We start from the raw sequence: 22,300 nt of genomic DNA, 5'->3' as shown, positions 1-22,300 counted from the left end.
TCCCGCTGTGTGCTGGGTGTTCATGCTGTCTGAGCATCCGAGCTGAGCTTGGAGAGGCTTGCATCGACTTGAGACGTCTGTTGGGTGTATTTCACGCCATTGCCTTTTCACAGCAGACTTCTGAGTAACCCAGGACACTGAGGCTCCAGGCAGTGAAAGCCCAGGGCGGGGGCGGCAGCCTTGACTCGGGAGTACCCACTCCCTGCTGGGCACCACGCTGCACGCAGCCCTGGCGACCACGGGTGCCCTCCCCTGGGGCCTCCCCGCCTGGAGCACTCCGATGGCAGCCCTGACTGCTCTGAAAAGTGGGAATCAGATTAGAATGTTCACCTGCTCAGGATGGCCCAGGGGCTGGTCATCATCCTCTGAATAAATCTTAGCTCCTTCCTGTGGCCTCCAATGCCTGCTTGCCCTCTGCACCCCGTGTCCCTGACCTCAGCACCCCCATCTTCCTCACATCAGCACCGTGACCTCAGCATCGATCTCCTCGACCTCGCGAGTGGCCCGTGCTCACCCGGCACTGCAGTGTCCACTCTGCTCCTTCCCACTCTCCACATCTCACTCGCCTGGAAACTGCTGTTACCCCAGGTCTCAGATGAGAAACCTCACGCTAACCCCGGGCGCCTGCTCGTCACGCTGTCCCTTCGGCCGGTTACTCCAAGGCCCAAGTCTCCGCGGGAAGTCACGGATTCTGCAGATCTGTCCGTTTGAATGTTTTCCTGCCCTTCTTCCCGCCTTCACGTAACCTTGGTCCTGAGTGTGCTGGGCTGTTGTGCCTGGTCTCATGGTTCCCGTCGGCGGGCTCTGGGTTTGCAGAGTTGTTGGGGATGGAGGTGACCATCTGGGAAGCTGCCGTGAGCCCGGCCCAGCCTAGAGATCAGCGGGTACCTGGCCTGTCCCCCTCCCTGGGGACTGTAGGCACTTTCCCCACTGATAGTTATTTCCAGTTCCAGGGAATTATCCTGTCAGGACTGCTGAACGTAGGGGTGTTTCCAAGTGTCCCGGCTCCTGTGGGATGAGCTCGGGGTGGACGGAGCCTGTTCCCAGCAGAGGGGCTAGGCTGCCCAGCTCGCCCCGAGTCTGAAGCTGGCTGAAGCTGGCGGAGCTGTGAGTCTGGGGCAGCTTCGGGTCGCAGCCCTGCCTCTCCAGCGGCTCCAGGGAGCGCACTCTCATCTTTCTGCTGCAGGTCGTCGACCCGGCCGGAGGTGGCCAGTATCGAGCCGCTGGGCCTGGACGAGCAGCAGTGCTCCCGGAGGGCGGTAGTGCAGGCCCGCCTGTCCCAGCCCGCCCGCCTGACCAGCATCATCTTCGCAGAGGACATCAGTAAGGGCTTCCGGGCCCCGTGTGGCCCTGGCGGGGATGGGGGAGGCGGGGACACCCTACTGAGACCTCGGGCCACTGGGGCTGCGGAGCCATGGTCGGGCACACTTTCTCTTCTCTTGTTGGGTCACAGGACGCCTGCAGAGTGGGTGGGAGGGTCACCAAGCAAGCAGCACCCAGCCCAGTCCCTCCTGCCAGCACCATGTTCTGCTTTCCCTACCATGGAGGGGGGCTTCCATTTCTAAGTTGTTATTTGTTACCAAAATAACCCTTAATGGACGTTGATTCAAAATGAAGAGATTTGTGCAACGTTCACTTCCCCATGTTTAGTTTACCATATTATGGTCATAAGGGGCTTCCCAGGTGGCACTAGTGGTAAAGAACCTGCCCTCCACTGCAGGAGATGTGAGTGCGATCCCTGGGTTGGGAAGATCCCCTGGAGAAGGAAATGGCAACCCACTCCAGGATTCTGGCCTGGAGAATCCCATGGACAGAGGAGCCTGGCGGGCTAGAGTCCATGGGGTCGCACAGACTGCTCAGAAAACAACGAATTTTCCATTGTGCTCCCCCCCCACCTAAGATGGCATGAAAAATTTCCCATTTTATTGTAGAATTATTTTTAATGGCTGAGTAACTAGCATTCCCCATACTGGATATTCAGATTGTTTTCCAATGTCTGTTTCAGTGTTATATAAGAAAATCATGTTACACAAGAGAACAATTTTGGGTTCTTCCAGATTATTTCCCGCCAAGGATAGAGTCCCAGCTTTACTGGGTCACAGCCCATGTAAATATTTTTAAGACTTTTGATAATGAGGCTGGATGACTTTCTCAGAAAGTTAAGCGTGTACGAGTAGTTTTATATGATGCCTGGAGAACAGTCAGATCGATTTTTTATCACAAGCTGTTATTTTTTTACCCTAGAGGATTCTCCGGGTAATGCCATTTATGTATCTTATTGATGGAGCAAGTAAAAAAAATCTGTGTGGATGTGCACACACTCTTTTATACTAGAGTGAGAAGGACATGGCGAACCCACTCCAGTGCTCTTGCCTGGAGAATCCCATGGACAGAGGAGCCTGATGGGCTACAGTCCATGGGGTCTCAAAGAGTCGGACACGACTGAAGCGACTTAGCACGTAGTTGACAGTGTTATGCAGAAACGGTGTAAACACACGCAGTGCACAAGCTCTGGGTGTAGTTCCTGGTCTCAGGGCAGGGACAGGCGGTCAAGGTGCTAACTTGTCATACCAGAGCCCTTGTAGGGGAGCTCAGTGGTCACAGCCTGAGCAAAACCAGGAAGTCTAGGAACTGTTTTGCCACGGCGTTAAAAGATCATGTGTTTGCTCGTTTATTCCGGGCTGTGCTGGGCCTTGGTGGCGGCGCGGGCCTTTTCTCTGGCTGCTCTGCTCCCAGCGTCTCAGTGCAGTGGCTTCTCCACAGTGGAGCAGGGCTCCAGGGCGCGTGAGCTCAGCACCTGTGGCTCCTGGGATCTTCCCGGACCAGGGATCGAACTCGTGTCTCCTGCATTGGCAGGTGGATTCTTGACCACTGAGCCGCCGGGGAAGTCCCTGCCGCAGCTTTAAATGCTGGTGTCCAGGGTGGAAAAGTACAAGACAGACAACCACCGTGCCCGCAGAGCCCTTGCTTCCTGGGTGTCTGCGCTGACTCTCAGGCCCAGTGAGGCTCCACAGGGTGACTTGGTTCTTACAGCCTGCTTTTCGGGGGCCGTTGGTCACCCCCAGTCTTTGCCAAAGCCTGACACCACCCACCCTGCGAGGTGCTGGAGGGGGTGTGGGCCCCCCACCAGCTGACGGTGCCCTCCCGCCTGCAGCCACTGGCCAGGTCCTGCGTTGCGACGCCATCGTGGACCTCATCCATGGCATTCAGATCGTCTCCACCACCCGTGAGCTCTACCTGGAGGACGCCCCACTGGAGCTGAAGATCCAGGCCCTGGACTCGGAAGGTGAGGCCCTCAGGCTGTCTGCCCTCCACTTGCCCGCCGCCCGCTCTCCCCCTGGGGGTGCTGCTCTGGCCAGAAGGGTGACGCGCCGCAGGTTGGGACCACCTCTTAATGGAGACCGGGCCCCTGTGGGCAGCACAGCCACGGCCACGACTCCACAGGGCCTGGCCCTGTGCCTGGAGGGACCCCGGGGGGTACAGCGTGTCTTTGGGAAGCCAGAAGCATCGTCTGGGCAGTGGTGGGAGCTGAGAGCGGCTCGCCTGGTCAGCGCCATGACCAGCAGAGGCCTGGGGGGCTGGGCTTGGCTTCCTGGTCCAGAGTGCTGACTGCGTGTGTGTGTGTGCGCGCGTGTGTGCATGCGCGTGTGGGCACGTGCGTGGGCACATGCGTGTGTGCGCACGCGTGTGGGCACGTGCGTGTGTGCGCGCGCGTGTGGGCACGTGCGTGTGCGCGCGCGTGTGTGTGGGCACGTGCGTGTGCGCGCGCGCGCGTGGGCACGTGCGTGTGTGCGCGCGCGTGTGGGCACGTGCATGTGTGCGCGCGTGTGTGGGCACGTGCGTGTGTGCACACGCATGTGGGCACGTGCGTGTGTGCACACATGTGTGGGCATGTGTGTGTGCACGCGTGTGGGCACGGGCGTGTGTGTGTGTTGTGGATGGTGTGTCTATGCTGTTAGTCCCAGCATAGACTAACACCACCTATGATGCACCGTCTATGATGCACCGTCTTTCCGTTTGTAATAGAGCGTTGACTCGTTTGGGCTGGGATTCTTCTCACGTCTGTTTTGCTGGGTGGCAGGCTGCCCAGGCTCTAGCCCGACCTCTTCGTCAGGGAACAAAGGGAGTATTTGTAGGTGGAGGTTTTGTTGAAGAAAGTAGGTCAGGCTCAAAGACATCTTTTCAACAAAGGAGCTTCTAAAACTTGCAGTCCAAGTCAAGTCTCACCTTGACTTTGAAATCTCCCCTGATCACTCTAGCCCCTGCTTTTAGAAACACTTTTCCAGATCGGGGTTTCTCGGGCTCATGGGTTGACATTTGGGGCAGATAAGCCTTTGCAGTGGGGGCTGCCCAGGACACGCACGGCAGGCTGGTCAGCAGCGTCCCTGGTCTCTGTCCTGGATGCCAGGGGCACCCCCCGAGCTGTGACAACCAAGACTCTCTCCCAGCCATCACCAAATGCCCTTTGGGGTCAGAGTCCTGTTTTGGAGCGTCTCCCAGCCATCTTTCCTCTCTGCATCATTCATCTGGTGAGCTGCCCAGCTTCTCTGAACTGCCCTCTGATCGGCGAGACTGACAGAGGGATGCTCAGCTCATTGTGAGGACCGCCCTGGTGAGCGGACGTGAAGGGTCCCGCCCCGCCTGGCGTGCGGTGCGTGCTCAGCCTGCTAGGTGTCAGTGGAGTGGGTTCTGCCTCCGGAGTTCCGCCAGATACTGGGGTGCACCCGGGCTGGGGGGGCACCTCAGGCTGGGGGTCCACATGTAGGTCAGGCCACATGTGCACCCCGGCACACGCTGTCTGTAATCACACGGGGGGCGAAGTGTGGCAGGACAGGATGGGGGAGCAACCCCAGCGGGCTCAGAGGCAGGGCGCGGAGATCACACAGGTCAGGACAGTTTCTTAGAAGCTGCGATGCTTGAGCCTCAAAAGGTGAAGGCTCTGCCAGGCGGGGACCCTGTTTCATCCTTGAGACTGAAATTGGAGAGGCCACACTGCCGTCTCCTGCTACTGAGTTTTTTCTGGGCGCTGGGCTCTGTCCCAGGGTCTGGGGTCTGTTTTTTTGGCCTGAGGCCATCTGCAGGGTGCCTGTTTGGGTTCATGATTTTCTGATATTTCCCAGCCTGCATGTACCTGGTGCCCGGGCAGCGCTGGGCAGCTCTGGTCCCTCAGATGCTCCCACTCCCATCCTGACACCCAGGTTCTGCTCAGAGCACCTCCCACCCCCTTCTGGATCTCTGCTCTCAGAGTCCCAGCCCCTCTGGTCACAGCCCCCACACCCCTGCCTTCCTGTGATATCCTGTCCTCGGGGGCTCCTGGGGTGGGGTGAGTCCCTTCCCTGTGAAACCCCCCAGCGCTTCCCGGCCCGGCCTTTCACTCTGCCTCCGGGCAGGGTTGCGGTCACTCCGTTCCCTGTTTGACGTTGGACTTCGGTCCAGCAAATGTTTGTTAGTGTTTGCTTACTGTTTTCCAGCTGCTTTCTGGGACCAGGGCCAGGGGCGGTGGGGTGGTGCCAGCTCCAGAGACCGGGTCCTGGCATTTCTTCATTACTGTGAGCACTTGGCACACAGTAGGGCTAATAGATACTTTTGAAACAGACAAGCCTCCAAGCCTGCAAGCTCCTGCTGACCATGGGGTCCTGCAGCCTCTGATGCTGGGAGGCACCCTTGCTCACTGTCCCCTCTGAGAAGTCGCGCTGAGACCGTTTGCTGTCCCCTGTGGCTTCATCCTGTCTCCCAGACGTCAAGGCCAGCTTCACACAGGCCGTGTGCACCACAGGGCCCCGGGCCTGATTTAACGCCTCACTGTTGCCGTCTTGAGATTTTAGCGCGTTTCTTTTCGTTCTTGTGTGTGGTGAGAGGGGTCTGCTGGGACGTGGAGCCTCGGGACTTGCGATCCTGCTTCCCTGACCCCTCCCGGCCCCTGGGGTTCTCTGCCACCTGCGCCCCGTCCCCTGGTGTCGTGGGTCCTGCCGGGCCTCTCCCTCGTGGCCCTTGCCCCGTAACGACGGCTGCCTTCCATCCCCCTGGGCTGGGCGCGTGCACGCCGCTGTGTCGGGTGAAGCACAGCCAAGGCCTTTCCCGTCCCAGGACCGCCCGGTCCAGCGGCTGCGTTTTGGCTAGAGTGAGCCTCTCTGCGGGCCTTACCCGGCTTCCGAGCACCTCTCGGCACAGGCTTCAGAGGTTTAGCCTGAGGGTCAGGGGGCCGGGAAGGAGAGATGCTGACCCCATTTCCCCGGGGCCTGCTCAGCGGGGACTCAGCATGTTGGTTCAGCAGCTGGTGGGGGGGACCCCGGTAGCTGGCATGTCTGTGTGTAACCTGAGTTGCAGGGCAGGGACTCTGGGTGCCTCTGAGAGTCTGCACTCATGTTGGGGTATCTGTGCCCTTCGGGGGAGTGCCCCTTCATCTGGCCCTGTGTCTGGGGCTGTCTCTGCCTCCTTCCAACCTCCCCAAGCCTGACTTGGCTCCTGGTGCCTTCCCTTTGGGATGAAGACCCTGAGCAGACCAGGGCCTGCAAACCAGGCGCTGACCCTGCATGTGCACCGCCCCCACGTGGGCGAAGCTTCCGGAAGCCCACAGACGCTTTCTGCTCTAGGAACGGTCCCACAGTCATCCCTCCCTTACAACTGAACATGCAGGCGGGCAGGGACTTTGACGCTGAAATCCAGAGCTCCAAGCGTAGCCACTAAAATGGATGAAGACAGGGACTTCCTGTCACCAAATTCCAGGTTAAGAGACCCTAGGAGCCTCCCCCAGCCTCTGTCTCCTTGTCCTCAGACGGCCGTGGTGAACTGGCTGACACCCTTCAGGCCCCTCGCTGGGAGCACTGTCTCCTCAACAGCCCTAGACCTCAGAGGTGGGCTGGGGCAGATTCTCAGGCCTGTCTGACTCTAATAGCCTTGGTCTTCACACCGTAGAAAGAGGTTTTTGAGGCCCCAGAGGCTCTGTTTTGGGGACTGGCCGGGTGGGAAATATCCATAGATGATTGAGGTGGAGCGGGAGAGGCTGTAAGGTATGGTGGGGAGTGTGGCAAGCCAGCTGAAGAGGCTGGGCCAGCCGCGGGTCACTGGAGGAAGAAGGGCCCAGACCACTGGATCTTTGGACCTGTGAACTTGGAAGTTGGATACATACATTGCGTTTCTTTATTTGAAATGATGGGGACCAGTGGAGAGGGGCAAGATCAAAATCACCTGGGGAAAAGGCAACCATAGCTCCGGGCAGGTCAGGCCTCTGAGCCCCCGTTTTCATCTTCCACCCTGTTTCTGAGCACTGCCCTTACCCTGAGAAGGTGTTTACTGAGGGTTTCAGACCCTGCCTGGGTCCTGCTCCTCCAGAAAGCATCACCTAGTCATGTGCTGGGCTCCGCCTGTTCTCATGTCTGGTCCAAGGTGTGCCGATGGCCGTCAGGACTTCAGAGCAGAGGCCAGCTGTGCGCAGCCCATCTCCTCCACCCAGGACCCGGGGCCTCGGCATCGGGGAGGAGACAGGATGGGTGATGCCAAATGGCCGGGGTTCCTCTCCCAGCACGGGGAGGGGGTGGGGGGCTGGACTCACAGTCTCAGGAGCTGCTGTCTAGACTGTAAAGCGCTTACCCACTCGAAGGGTGATGGGTGCACAGGTGGGACATGCTGCAGGAAGGACACAGTGCGTCCCTGGGAGACCTGGGCTCAGGGTGGGTAGCCCCAGTCGGTCACGTGACCCTGATCCCTTACGCCTCGGTTTCCCCTCCAGAAGGGAGGCTGGAGAGGGTGCCCCCTCCCCCGTGGGGTGTGGTGCCGAGTCCACCGCCCCTCCCCTCGCCCCTGGGGGGTTAACTCGTGTGCACCCCCCCACCCTACTCCGCTCCTGCAGGAAACACGTTCAGCACCCTGGCCGGGCTGGTCTTTGACTGGACGATCGTGAAGGACACGGAGGCGGACGGCTACTCAGACACCCACAACGCGCTCCGGTAAGAGGCGCCTGCCTTTGAAGGGAGGCGGGAGGGAGGGTGGGTTGGGGGCTTTCACCCTCACTGTCACTGTTAGCACCCCCGTCAGTGAGGAGCCCAGGATGGTCCCCAGGCTGCCCCGGGGCTGATCAGAGTGTTCAGCTCGCACAGCCATGCAGGGGCCTTGTCCTGGGGTGTGTTCCGGGGGCCGTTGTCGAGGGCGCTGGGCTGTCCAGCTGCGGCAGAGAAAGCTCATCCTGATAAACGGAGCTGTCACGGGGTGCCGGCGGGGGGAGGGGAGGGGCCCCAGGGTGGGGTGAGTGGGTAACGGTTCCGGTTGGGAGGTCCCTCCAGCAGTGACAGCCTCCAGGCATGGGAGGCTGCCTGTCCCAGCGCCGGGCGGGGGAGGAGGCGGGGGGTCAGTACTGCAGACAGACGGACGCCTTGTGAGATGGACTTGCTCCCCGTCTTGACTTGGCCAGTCCTCCGACAGCATGTGGCTTATGTTCCCCTGTCTGCTCGCCTCAGATTAGTAAGGGCTGGAGCTGGACTTGAACTGTTCTGGTCTGTGTGAATCCTCACCGTGCCGCGTGGTGGCCACTTGCCCCACGCTGGCCGTTCACACTTACACCAGGGAATATGGGGGATTCTGGTCCCCGATGCACTGACCCCATCAGGTGCTCGTTAGCTATGTGGCCAGTGTTACCCACACTGGACAGGGCGGACAGAGCGTTTCCATCGGCGGAAGGTTCTGCTGGCCGGCACTGGTGCGCTTCCAGAGTCCGGGCTAATATCCCCTGATAGGAGGTGGCTCAGTGGTAAAGAACCCGCCTGCCAACGCAGGAGACGCATAGACGTGGGTTCGATCCCTGGGTCGGGAAGATCCCCTGGAGGAGGAAATGGCAACCTACTCCACTAGTCTCACCTCGGAAATCCCATAGCCAGAGGAGCCTGGAGGGCTGCAGTCCGTGGGGTCACAGAGAGCTGGACACGGCTAAGCGACTAAACAACAACAAAATGCTGCATTGCGTTGTGCTGTGTTAAATACAGTTTTGGGGGAGGAAGACTTACTTTTTGAAGATTTGCACCAGTTTTCAGCCTACAGAAAAGTTGCAAGTACAATACAGGAAGTGGATTCCCTGAACCATTTGAGGGCAAGCAGTCAGTTTAGTGGCTGTGACCCCCAATTATTTTAGCGTGCATTTACCACCCCTTAGGACATTTTCCTGCGTATCGATGAGACAGTCATCACAGTTAGGGAATTAACACTGATGCCTGCAATCACCAGACCTCGTTTAAGTTTTGCCAATTTACCCCATTTGTAGCAAAACACGCAGCCCAGAGCCCTGCCTCAAGTTGTCCTGTCTCTCCTTGTCTCTGTCAACCTGGAGACTTGGTCCAGTTTCTTGGTCCTTCTTTGACTCCCGAGATGTGGGACTCGTGAAGATTGTAGTCTAGATATTTTATAGAATTTCCCCCATTCCTGGAGAAGGAAATGGTAACCCACTCCAGTATTCTTGCCTGGAGAATCCCATGGACGGAGGAGCCTGGTAGGCTACAGTCCACGGGATCGCAAAGAGTCAGACACGACTGAGGGACTTCACTCACTCACTTACTCCCCCAGTCCAGGTTTATCTGACGTTCCTTCTGATTAGACCCAGAGCTCTGCATCTTTGTAGGAACATCACCAGAGGCGAGATTCCGCATTCTCACTGCATCTTATCATAAAGCTGCACTGACTTTGTTCTCTGTCATCTCTCGGGGAGGGTGGTGTCTGCCAGGTGCCCCACTCTGAAGTTGCTTTCTACCCCCTTGCAATTAATAACATTTTTAATGGGGAGTCATGAGTCTGACCTCTTATTTACACTTTCAAAAGTCCAGCTCAGGGCTCCAGGAAGCACTGGGGCTCAGCTCACGGCCATTTCCACAGTGGACACCCTCACCCTGGCACCCGTGTAAGCCAGTTGCCCTCCTGGCTCAGAGCTCTTTGGGGGCTGGGCCATCAGCCTCCATCTCCTGAACGAGCTCTGGAACTCCCGCTGTCTTGTAAGCCCAGAGTGCGGGCTGTGGGTCAGAGACCTGGCGCCCAGTCCTGGCCTTGTCGTGTCCTGCTTGTGGCCGTCGCCAAGGACTGTGACCACCTAAGCACCAGCGTCCTCCAGCAGACGGAGGCGTCACCGTGCCCACCTCCAGGGGTGCCGGGTGAGAGCCTGTCTCCAGACCCTGCACACACTAGGTGTTCAGGAATTCTGGCTGCCTGCCCCCCTCCACTAGCCCTGCTTCCTGCCCTGACAGCGACCCCGAGCTTCCAAGCACTGGACGTGAGCCGAGTGCTGACCCAAGAGTGCTAAGAGTGCTGGAACCAGAGTGTCCTGGACTTTTATTCAACTCAGCATGCGATTATTTACAATAGCTAGGGTATAGAAGCAACCTAGATGTTCATCGACAGAGGAATGGATAAGGAAGTTGTGGTACATACACACGAGGGAATATTACTCAGCTGTAGAAAGGAACACATTTGAGTCAGTTCTAATGAGGTGGATGAACCTAGAGCCTACTATACAGAGTGAAGTAAGTCAGAAAGAGAAAGACAAATATCATATATTAACATATATATGGAATCTAGAAAGATGCAGGGCAGGGCAGAAAAGGAGACAAACATAAAGGACAGGCTTGTGGGCACGGGGGAGAAGAGGAGGGTGGGATGATTTGAGAGAATAGCACTGAAACATGCACAGATCTATCTGGTGGCTCAGCGGTAAAGAATCTGCCTGCAGTGCAGGAGACCCAGGTTCCATCCCTGGGTTGGGAAGATCCCCTGGAGGAGGACACGGCAATCCACTCCAGTTTTCTTTGGCTTCCCAGGTGGCGCTAGTGGCAAAGAACCCACCTGCCAGTGCAGGAGATGTAAGAGACTTGGGTTCCATCCCTGGGTGGGGAAGATCCCCTAGAGAAGGAAATGAAAACCCACTCCAGTATTTTTGCCTGGAGAATCCCATGAACAGAGGCACCTGGTGGGCTACAGTCCATAGAGTCACAGAGAGTCACAGAAATGACACTACTGAAGTGACTTAGCATATACATTACCATATGTGTAATAGACAGGCACTGGGAGTATGATGTAAGATGCAGGGAACCCAAACCTGGTGTTCTGTGACAACCTAGAGGGGTGTGGTGGGGAGGGAGACAGGAGGGGGGTTCGTGAAGGAGGGGGCGTATGTATAGCTACTGCTGATTCATGTGGATGTATGGCGAAAACCATCACCATGTTGTTAAGTAATTATCCTCTAAAAAATAAAAAATGATAAATAAAAAAAGAACCAAAGCTTTTCTGTATGCAAAGAAAAAAATTTCAGTATGCAGTACCTCGTGAAATGACGAGGAAATGAATCACCGCAGTGCTCAGCAGATCTTGGGGAGAATGAACATGTCTGACTGCTCTCCTTCGGGCAGAATGGGGGGCTTATTTATAGATCTCAGGCTGTCAGGAAAGACTCAGGCTGGCCCTGCTCAGCAGCCTGCTCTCTGGGGGTCCCACCCCATCCTGAATTCTCTCTCCATTCTTCCCACAGCCTAACCGTAGGATTAGGGTAGGATGCAATGTGATCCCTTGTTCCTGACACTTGAGGGGTCATCACTGAACCATTTCCCAGACGCAGGAGCTGGCCAGGGAGAGGAGACAGGCTAGTGGGGAGCCCTGGCTGGGCCTCTGGTCCTGGGGCTTACCTTTCACGCCCATAAGACCAAAGCTTTTCATAGAGTTGACCGAGTGAGTAAAAGTCGCTCAGTCGTGTCCAACTCTTCACAGCCCCATGGACTGTAGCCTGCCAGGCTCCTCTGTCCATGGAATTCTCCAGGCAAGAACACTGTGGGCGGGGGCGGGGGGTGGGGTTGCCATCTCCTCCTCCAAGGGATCTTCCCGACCCAGGGGTCAAACCCAGGTCTCCTGCATTGCAGGAAGTTTCTTTACCATGGGAGCCGCCAGGGAATCCCTCAGCTAAGTGGGCAGTCCTCAAATTTCAGTGCCACCTTTGATCACAGTCACAGCTGGAGGTTTATAAAATGCAGGTTCCCAGGCTCCGTGCAGACCAAGGGCCGGGCCAGGGCCTGAAAGCCTGGGTGTTTCCGGGGGACGCTGGAAGTTCTGAGGCAGGACGTTCTGGGGACGGTTTTCTAGGCAACACCCACTGGGTCATTTCTGTGGTCATTTCCCTTTTCCAGCATCCTGACATTCCTGGAGTCCACCTACATCCCCCCGTCGTACATCTCAGAGATGGAGAAGGCGGCCAAGCAGGGTGACACCGTCCTGGTGTCCGGGCTGAAGACGGGCAGTTCCAAGCTCAAGGCGCGCATCCAGGAGGCTGTGTACAAGGTGGGCGCGGGCAGGCCCTGGGCTCCGGGGCGGGATCTGGATGCACGGGCCCCCAGCGCGTCTACTAGTGGAGAGGGGGTGCTGTGTGAGGGCCAGGGTCTGCTGTGAGCCGTGCTTGGGAGCAGGTGGCCGGGGAGCCGGCACCGCCAGCGCTGCACTCCCAAGGCAGTTCCTCCGCTTCACCCTGGGCCCCAGCGTTGAGCCCCCAAGGCCCCAACCGCTGGCTGCTTTCCAGAAAGATAAGCTCCGGGGTGCGCTGCCTCCTGCTGTGCGCTGGGGGTGGTAGTGGTAGCTGGTTAAGAACTTTCTCGGCTGGTTCTGGTCCTCTGGAACCCGAGGGCCTGTGTCTGGCACCAGAGCCAGGTGTGGAGACGTGTCGTCCGGTAGCAGCTGCCAAAATCAGGGCCCTGGAGATAGGTGCTCCTTCCTTTTAGTAAGAGCAGGTGGGCTCGACTGAGGCTGGGGTGTGCCGTCCCCACTCCCGCTCCCCCAGAGCTCTCTGGGGGCCCTTCTGGGCAGGCTGACTGGCCTCTTTCCCAGGAAGGCTGGGTGTATTGATCTGCTGACTGTGCAGTGCCCTGGGCTGGGGTCCTGCCAGGAACGGTCTCTCCAACAGTAACAGTCCTGTGGGACCCAGGAGCTCAGCACCCCCACCTCAGCACCAGCATGCGGTGATCTGGTGTGTTTCCTGGGTTGTAGCTACAAAGCCGGGTGGAGACATGAGAACTGGGGCGCTGGGGGCAGGGTGGGGGTGGGTCTGAGCTCCGGGGCATGGCCGAGCTAGGGCCCGCTGGCGGGAACGAGTTCAGTGGACGATGCGTCTCTGTCCCGTCGCATCTGGGCATCCTCTTCCTTCTTTCCTTCCTTCCTTTCTGCTATTTTGCTCCCACCACATGGCTTGCGGGATCTTAGTTCCCTAACCAGGGATTGAACCCACGCCCTCGACAGCCAAAGTGCTGAGTCCTAACCCACGGGACCGCCAGAGAATTCCCTGGGCACTTTCCACGGGCTGCGCCTGCTCTGGGCCCTGGCAGATGTTTCTGCGCAGCCGGGCCCTTCAGGGACGTCCGCCAGTCCCCACGGCCCCTCTGGTCTTTTTTTCCCTAACTACGTGTGCGATTTCTGGCGGTGCTGCTCTCACTGCTGTGCGGGATCTTCTAGCTGCAGAGATCGGGGGCTACTGTCTGGTCTTTAAGACCAGGTGTTTTGGGGGCTCATCTCTCAGGTGCTGGTCTTAAAAGGCGGGGGCCTGATGTGACATACGAACCCTTCCCTCCTCAGGGAGAAGTCCCGGGTTTGGGTTCCCCGTGAATGTGGTCTCTGCGAGGGGTGAGGTTTATGATGAGATTGTCCTGAGGGGTGAGGTTTATGATGAGACTGTCCCTGGATCCTAGTCGCTTTGATGTGGTTTCCCTGCTATTTGTCCCGTGTGAAGGGGTTGCTCTGCCAGCTTTTTGGGCTTTTTTAAAGAGGAAATTGTTGCATATGTAGCTGTAGACGCAGTGTTTCCGTGGGAGGTGGTGAGCGCAGGGTCTTCCTGTGTCATCACCTGGAATGGGAACCTTAACTTCCTAATCAGTGAGGACACCTGTAATACGTCAGAGCTGGTTCAGTAGAAAATCCGAAGAGATCTACAGACGGGTGCAGAACTGGCCCGCATCCAGGGATGACCACCGCTCGTTCTCCAGGGAACGCGTCTGCATTTCTGTGGACAAGGAACCCTTGCTTTGCCCTCCGTTTTCCCCAACTCGCGGGGTGACGAACAGCTCCAGGACAGTGGACGGTGCAGGCCCCATGGAGCCTGATCGCCTGGGGGCACCCCGGGCTCCATACGGCTGGTCTGCCCCCGAGTCCAGCCTGTCATGATGCTTCCCGAGGAGGGAGTCTGGGTGGGGACGAGGGGTGGGCTGGCGGGGGTGGCCTGAACGGGGGGCGCTTGTCAGAGCACAGCTGTTCCTCCTCAGGCTTGCCTGCGGGCGCCCCACCTCCCCGGCCTCTGGGGCTCTGGGTGGAGCCCCCAAGCCCCTGTCTCCGTAGCCGTCACTCCTGGCACCTCATTCTTCCATGTACTTCTTACTGTTTAAGACTGACCTGCAGGCTGCACACTGTGAAGTGCCGTGCTCGCTGTATTTTGGCAGTGACCTCTGAACACCTGCCCCTCCGCCACAGGGCTCCCCTGGGGCCTGGGGCGTCCCGAGGTGTTGCCCTGGGTTCTCAGCCTCCCCTGCCTTCAGTGAACAGACTGAAGAGCCCTAGAGGTTCTGTCTCTTGCCCACACCGACGCCCACTCGGGCTCACCTCCCCTTCCCTCTCTTCCTCACGCTAGAACGTCCACCCTGCGGAGGTCAGGCTGCTGATCTTGGAGAACATCCTTCTGAACCCAGCTTACGACGTCTACCTCTTGGTGGGGACATCCATCCGCTACAGGGTGCAGAAGATCAGGCAAGGGAAAATTACAGGTGGGTCCCCTGCTCAGCGCCGGACTCAGACAGCCTTTTCATCGTGGTGAGATAGGCGTGACGTGAACTTGCCGTTTTAACTATTTTTTAAGGGTGCATTTTAGTGATGTTGATTACATTTATCAACACATTGTTGTATAGCCATCGCCACCATCATCTCCAGAACTTCCTCGTCTTCCCAAACTGAAGCTCTGAGCCCGTTAAGCACTAACTCCCTAGCCCCCTTCTCCAGCCCCTGACAAGCGCCCTTGTACTCTCTGTCTCTATGAATCTGAGTGCTCTCGGGACCTCACGTAAGTGGAGTCATGAAGCATCTGTCCTTTAGTGGCCGGCTTACCTCGCCGAGCGTCCTCCAGGCCCATCCGCATTGCAGCAGGTGTCACATGTCCCTCCTTCTCAAGGCTGAGTCCTCGTCTACTGTCTGCGTGGACCACATTTTGGACAGTCATCCTTTGATGGACACTTGGTTTCTTCTGCCTCTTGGCCATTATAAATAGTGCCTCTGTGAGCAGAGGTGAACAAACTTCTTGAGATCTGCTTTCGATCCTTGGGGGCTTATATCCCTTTGTTTGAAGACTGTCAGAAGCCACGAGCTTCTGGGCACGGACGTCTGGGCGGCCTGGACGAGGCACTGCCCCACTCTAGGGCTCAGCGTCTCTGCCAGAGCCCTCGTGGCCTCTCCGCTTGTGTCGAGGGCACGATGAATGCATGCATGTGGATTTGTTTCGGAAATGCTAAAGCGCTGTGTACGTGTGATGCATTCTTGGTGGTGAGTGTTCTTAATGCATCACCAAGCCTGCTAAGAATCATCATCATCATCATCTTGTTTAGTTTACACATTTCGTGGTCAGAGCCCAGGGCGTCCAGGCTCGTGGGTACGAGAGTGTCCCATTCAAGGCCTGCGGGCTGCGAGGCATGTCGGGCAGGCCCCTCCCCCAGTTGCTGGCATCCTGTCTGTGAGGCAGGGCAGCATGTAAGAAGCCTGTAGCTGCTCCAGCGTCAGAGCAGCCTGGGTCTGTTCCACAGCCGGGTCTGCAGATCAGGACGGGGGGTCTGGTCCGTCATTGCCATGTGGCAGGCTCTGCAGGCCTGGGGAGGCCTCGGAGCGAGGACGGCCTCTCCTGCCTCAGGGTCCAGCTCTCTCCCACTCAGGGTGCCCTGCGGAAGGGCACGAGCCTGGGGGTCCTGGGCATCCCCGAGTGCTGGGCGCTCAATGTCTGGCTCTTCTGCGTGTGTCAACGTGGAGGCGAGGTGTGTACAAAGCTGGGTGGGGTCCTGGCCAGAGGCTGGCGTGCACCCCAGATTTAGGACCCGGGTGTGGCCTCCTGAGACTCTTGAAGGGGAGATGGCTCAGGGGTGGAGTTCTTGGGATCCTGCCCCTGAGTCCTCAAGGTGGATGCGGTGGGAACAAGTTGAAAAGCCAGAGGGCACCTGGGGGCTTCTTGACAATACCGCCTTCCCCTGAGCACTGTCGAGAAGCACCTTGTGACCGGATAGAGGCGGTCTGGAGGCGTCTGACTGTGGTGAGCATTTCCTGGGTGTTGTGCTTTTCATGTTATGACCCGACAACGCTGTGACGTGGGTTTCAGTACTACCCTATTTTACGGATGAGGGACAGATGCCTGATAGTTGCAAAGCTGTCAGTCCTTTGCCTATAATACCATGCCTGCAGGATCAAGGCGTCCTGGCCCTCGGGGAGCGCGAGAACGGCTCTCTGGCCTCCCAGGGCAGGGCAGGTAGCCTCTTTGCAGGGATGGATGAGGGTGGAGAGGTGCATCCCCACCAGGGATGTTGGGGGAGATTTAATAAAGCGGACTCCACAGCTTACCCTTCAGTGTCTGATGGACAGCGCATCCCAAGACACCCAGAGGACTTTTGGGCTTGGTCACTGACCTCCGGTAGAAATCAAAGAATGGAACCCAGGAAAGTTAGTCCTGGAGGGGAAGTAGTTAAGCTGCCTTCCTTGCATCTGTAGGGTAATGAGATGGAAAATGCCTCTAAAAATAAACACACCTGCATGATTGATGGCACCAGGCGCGGGGCTGGCGTGCCTTCCAGACAGATGCTTGGGGAGAACAGGCGGGGGAGGAGCCAGCACTGGGCCACTGTGAACAAGACATCTGGGTGGAAACACATTGTCCATTTTTTTTTTTTTGGATGGGTTGTTTTTAATTGACACAGAATTCACATTGCTGTCATCTTTAATGGACTGCCAGGCAGGAAAGTCAGGGGGACAGCGTTGTGAAAGGGGACCGGGATTTCAGAGAGCCCCTGTTTTGTATGACGTCCCTCAGAAGGCTCAGAGAATGACACCCAGAGGGCAGTTATCCCAAATTCGTTCTTCACGTTTTCTTTCAGTCTTTCTTCCTTCAAAATATAATGTTCCTTCTTTTCTGTCCTACTTTCATTTCCTGACGTCTGCCAGCCTTTTGTTAAGTGACAATTAAGTGAAAGTGTTAGTCGCTCAGTCACATCCGACTCTTTGCAACCCCACTCACTATGTGCTCTGTCCATGGGGTTCTCCAGGTGAGAATCCTGGAGTGGGTAGCCATTCCCTTCTCTGCTGAGTGCTGGCTTGCTTTCTCATGAGCCTGTTTGTTTATGGAACCCCTGCTCTGTCTGTGGGCACTACTGGGGGGAGACTGCAGCGGTCGGGGGGCAGCCCAGGGCCCACCCACCTGGGGCTCCAGTGACAGCCTGCAGTGGGGCAGGGGAAGGGGGCGAGGGGCCTGACAGAGGGGTGTCTGTGAGGCCCTCCTTGGTCCTCAGTGCATGATGCTGGTGTTGCAGGGTCGCCTGGCGCAGTAACCAAACTATGAGAACAAGACATGGGGAGGACGTGCTGGCTGAGGAATGGGGCGTCTAAGGAGACCTCAGTGACAGGAATGCTGGAAATTCCTGGGGTAAATCAGGCTGAGGTTGAAAGATGGGTGGGTGTGGAGCAGGGGTTCCTGAGTCCAGGACGCAGCTATTAAAGGACCCCGTGCAGCCGGAGCTGTGGCTACCCAGAGCGAGTGTACACCAGGCCGCCTGCAGGGCTGGGCTCAGAGGCAGGGTCGCGCGCTTCTCGTCCTGGGCTCGGACCCACCTCCTCAGAGCTCTGTGGTCATCCCTACACGGGGTGGGGGTGCGGGTTCTGGAGATCAGAAGCACGTCTGGAGGATCAGCCAGGGTTGAGGGTGGTCAGAGACCGGCTGCCCTCCTGCCCACGGAAGGGCAGCCTTGGGGCTGGCCCATGCCTTTGGCGGTGGTAGCTGGGTTGGGCTCGGGCTCAGGAGCAACTTCCTCTGTCTGTGGATGGACAGGCAGCTTTCTCGCCTGCAAAGCCTCCCCTGCTCAGTGCGTCTGACAGGTAGCGAAGCCCTGCGGTACACGAGGCGCTGAAGAGGCTCAGCAGACAAGCCCCTCATGTCCGCTGTCTTAGGGCTTTGTAAATAGGTCACATCTTGCTGTGCAAGATCCTTCCAGAGTCAGTTTATTTCCCAAAAGGGCCTTTTTCATTTGGAGGACCTTAAACAAGGGAGGACACTAGCGGTTCTAAAGTCGCACCAAGCGGTTTTGCTCGGTGGGCAGTGTTGCCTTCTTCTTTTGCTATGACGTTTCCTCGATGCGGGGCTTCCCTGGTGGCTCAGAGGTAAAGAATCTGCCTGCTGACGCAGGAGACACAGGTTTGATCCCTGGACTGGGAAGATCTCCTGAAGAAGGAAATGACAACCCACTCCAGTATTCTTGCCTGGGAAATCCCATGGATAGAGGAGCCTGGCAGGCTGTAGTGTGGGGTCACAAAAGAGTCGGACACAGCTGAGTGACTGAACAACAGCAACAGCCTCCATGCACTGCAGCTGTGGTCTGGTCCCCGGGCGCATCACTTGCAAGCGTCTCAGCCACCGCTCGGCCGTGCGGAGCGGAAGTGGGCCGTGTGGAGCGGAAGTGGGCCGAGTGGACCGGAAGCGGGCCGAGGGACTGGAAGTGGGCCGTGTGGACCGGAAGGGCTTCCCCGTTCCAGGCGTGTCAGAATGCCCTACCGGGCCTGCGCTGGTCCCTCCCCTGCAGTCTCCTGCCTGCCCCGCCCCCCGCTCCTCCCCGCTCCCTGAGTTTGGTTCAGCGGGCCTGGGCTGGGGCCAATTATTTGCAGCTTCCCAGGTGACGCTGATGGTCCAGGGAACACACTTTGAGAACCCTCTGCTCCAGGGCAAATTCCTGGGGACTTATTGGAACACACAACCGGTACCCCAGGGCAGAAGATGGGCCCCTCCCCTTTCAGAATTCCTGGGAGTTCTGAAGGATGTTCTGGTTGAAACACCTCTCGGATCCTTGTCCTGGGCTCCTCCCGGGGCAGCCCCCGCCTGGGACGCGGTGGTGAGCCCGGAAGCTGACTGTGGTCCCTCTCTGGAGGGCTGGAGCGGGGCCTCGCACACAGGCTCTGTTCGTGGCCTATCTGATAGGAAGTCCTAGAGGCGGGGCAGAGGATGTGTCCGAGTGGTCCTGCTCGCTGTGGTCTGCATCCCAAGTCTGCTGCCCGCCGCTGAGGGGCCCCTAGCATGCTTCCGGTCTTGACTTCTGCAGGTCCCCCAATGCTCACATGAGGGTTCCAGGGGCATCGTAAGATAAAACAGGGTGAGGTGCACATGAAACCCCTAGCACAGTGGTCCCACTTCTTGGTCAATTTGAAAGTGCTGGTGGGCACTACCCGCAGGACTCAGAAGGTTAGACCCCGAGGTCATGGGTTTGTAGAACACATTATTTCCCAGCGAAATTGTTCTCCTTCTTGGCCCAGATTGGGTGAGTTCTCTTCCACGATGCAACACAGAGAAGAACACCAATGGATGGTCAGGACAGCAGCAGAAAGAATTCTTTGCAAATTACAGACCCATCTCTTGAAACCCAACGGCGCACCACAGACCAGCATCTCTTTGCAGATCCCCGGAAGATGGCCAGGTCCAGTGAGCCCTGCCCTGGGCTCCTCATTGCAGAAGCAGCGTCGCTTACTTTTGTGACAAACAGAAAAGGCTCTGATGTTGGTATCCTGCCAGACGCTGGCAGTTTGAGTCAGAGGCTGTGCTTAATTAAAAAAAAAAAAAGCTGCTCATGGCATCCACAGAAAACTGATTGCCTCTGAAAATTCATGGAGAGTGTCAGCTTTGTCCACAGGCATGGAGAATACTATTAAAATTTAAAGTGTTGAAAAGAATTAGGCAAAAAAAATATCAAGCAGCTGTACTGACAGCAGTGATTGCAGCAGGGATTGCAGTGGTGGGGGCGTGGGGGGGAGTGACATTGACTTTAACATTTCCTGTCTTGGTTCTCTCTGCTTTGCTCATCCCTGTTTCTGGGTGGCCAGAACTCTCAATGCCCTCCGATCAGTACGAGCTACAGCTTCTGAACAACGTCTGGGACCCAGAGGGAGCCCCAGGCCGGCCTGTGGCGGTCTTGGCCCAGGACACGTCAACAGTCACCGCCGTGCAGCTGGGACAGAGTAGCCTGGTCCTCGGCCACAAGAGTATCCTTTTCCCGGATGGCGCGCCCGCACCTGTGTGTCCTGCACAGATGTGCTGTTTGGAAGTCAAGTCACTTTTCTCCCTGAAACCTTGGCGAGGCTAAAAATAGCCCTGTTTTCCCTCAAGGTCTGAAAATCGAAAAGGACCAAAATAGCATGGTGTCTGAGCAGAATGGCTCACCTCGGTACAGAACTTCTTGGAGAGGCTCTGAGATGGAGGCGGTGGCTGGGGCTGAGCCCCCCTCCCCGCCTCTGGAACTGTCTCTGGTCTCATCCTAGGGGCCTGGCCTAGGCTGTTCCCACACAAGTGTGTGGGTTGTCATGTGTCCCAGACTTGTTCACTTGGCCCAGGTGGTCTCCAGGGTCCCTGTTGAGGCCCGCTTTTGAGTGGAGGAAGTGCCCTATGGCCGCTGATCCTGGAAAAGACCTGTGTTCTGCAGGGCCTCAGGCAGGGGCCCTTCCATCCTTGCTTCTGCCTGTGTGATGTTGATAATGACGGAGCCGCAGGAGCCAAACCGAAGCCTGCCAGCCAGTTCATTGAGCCTTAATTCAAAATCCAGGCATCCGCATGCAGGGAGCATCCCGGTTACCCAACAGCACGATCTATGTGGTGGAGCCCGGGTACCTAGGTGAGTGTGCACGTCCTGGGTTGTCTGGGATTCCAGGAAGTAAAGAGTCAGGTAAAAGCAACAGCCCCCCAGACAATGGCCTCACTTTGGCCAGATCTGCCGGCTGGGGGGCCTGGGCCATCAGCTCCCACCCTGACCCCGAGTCCTTCCCCTGTCTGTGTACAGGACAAGTGGAGGGAGGGTGGGCCAAAGTCCAGCAGGGAACCCGCTCTTCAGGGAGGGAAGCAGGACAGAGTCGAGTGGGGAGGGCTCTGTCTCCTGGCTTTATACCTGGGCTCTGCCCAGACCACATCATGGCTGCGGACGTGGGAGAGATGTCTTGGAGGGAAGGAGGGGAGGGCTGGAGGCCTAGAGAGGAGGGGAGAAATTCTGAGCCACAGAGGATCCAGAGGGGCATAACCAGGGCCCAGGAGCTGCCCAGGGGTAGTATTCAGAGTGTAGACCTACTGTGGAGTCAGGGTGCAGACCTACTGTGCACCCAGAGTGTAGACCTCCTGGGCACTCAGAGTGCAGACCTCCTGTGGATTCAGGGTGCAGACTCACTGTGGGTCAGAGCTGGGCCCACCATGGATAGGGTCAAGTTTGAATGGGCCCTGGAGCCACCAGGAGTGAATTTTCAGGTTTGGTTCAGGGGCTTGTGAGGGCAGCTGGGGTTCTGAGCGCTCAGGCCTGCTGCGGGCATTAGATCTGCCAGTCACTGGCGCTGGTCCTTCCCTGGGAGGCGAGCAGGGGAGTGGCCGTGGCCCCGTGCTCACGGGGCCTGGTTTACCCTCTTCCTGAGCCGCAGGCCCCTGTGACCCCAGTGCTGAGGCTCTGTGCCCCTGCCTCTTCCGCAGGGTTCACGGTCCACCCGGGTGGCAGATGGGTGCTCGAGACCGGCCGCCCGTATGAAATCACCATCGAAGTGCTGGACAAGTCTGGTAACAAGGTCTACCTGTCGGATGTGAGTCCCCCTCGGGCCTGGTGGGGGTGTAGGGGTACATCTCCTGGAGCAGGTCCCTGAAGAGCCTCCTCAAATCACTGGGCCCCCCAGCAGGCGGGCTGAGTAGGGGTGCTTCTTACGGTACTGCTGGATCCCTGGGAAACCCTGTCATGGGGAACCTCAGGCATCTCAGGGTCCCGTGAGTCTGCACCCTGAGGCTGCACTCCCATCAGCTGGAGCAGGGAGAGGAGGCCGCAGGCAGCAGGGTCACAGAGGCGGTGATGGTGGTGGGGGTGGCGTCTCCCATCTGCCCTCCTGCTCCCTCCTTGTTAGCCCAGGGACCTCACCACTGAGAATCCTTCTTTCCTGGCCCAACAGCGGTTCAGAGCCAGAAATGCCTTTGAACTGTCCAGAGGCCCCTCGACTGAGGCCAAGCCCAGTAGCTTCCTGGTTCTGGAAAGAGCTTCACACAAACGGGCAGACAGAGAGGCATCTT

General features: G+C 57.7%; 1 protein-coding gene across 1 annotated transcript in view; it reads left to right on the top strand.

The window, feature by feature from the left end:
- The window catches only part of NUP210 (nucleoporin 210), an 89,947-nt gene that overhangs the window by 14,364 nt on the left and 53,283 nt on the right, over positions 1 to 22,300 (top strand). Inside the window, exons 2-9 of the mRNA XM_020872516.2 lie at positions 1,187 to 1,323; positions 3,155 to 3,286; positions 7,850 to 7,946; positions 12,147 to 12,297; positions 14,624 to 14,756; positions 20,098 to 20,256; positions 20,814 to 20,882; positions 21,719 to 21,825. Coding sequence (XP_020728175.2) covers positions 1,187 to 1,323; positions 3,155 to 3,286; positions 7,850 to 7,946; positions 12,147 to 12,297; positions 14,624 to 14,756; positions 20,098 to 20,256; positions 20,814 to 20,882; positions 21,719 to 21,825 — 985 coding nt within the window. The remainder of the gene's footprint in view (positions 1 to 1,186; positions 1,324 to 3,154; positions 3,287 to 7,849; positions 7,947 to 12,146; positions 12,298 to 14,623; positions 14,757 to 20,097; positions 20,257 to 20,813; positions 20,883 to 21,718; positions 21,826 to 22,300) is intronic.

This window comes from Odocoileus virginianus, unplaced genomic scaffold, assembly GCF_023699985.2.
Source record: "Odocoileus virginianus isolate 20LAN1187 ecotype Illinois unplaced genomic scaffold, Ovbor_1.2 Unplaced_Contig_3, whole genome shotgun sequence".
Lineage (NCBI taxonomy): Eukaryota > Metazoa > Chordata > Mammalia > Artiodactyla > Cervidae > Odocoileus > Odocoileus virginianus.
Note: the sequence above shows the minus strand (reverse complement) of the source record. Positions and strands in the feature narration are given on the sequence as shown.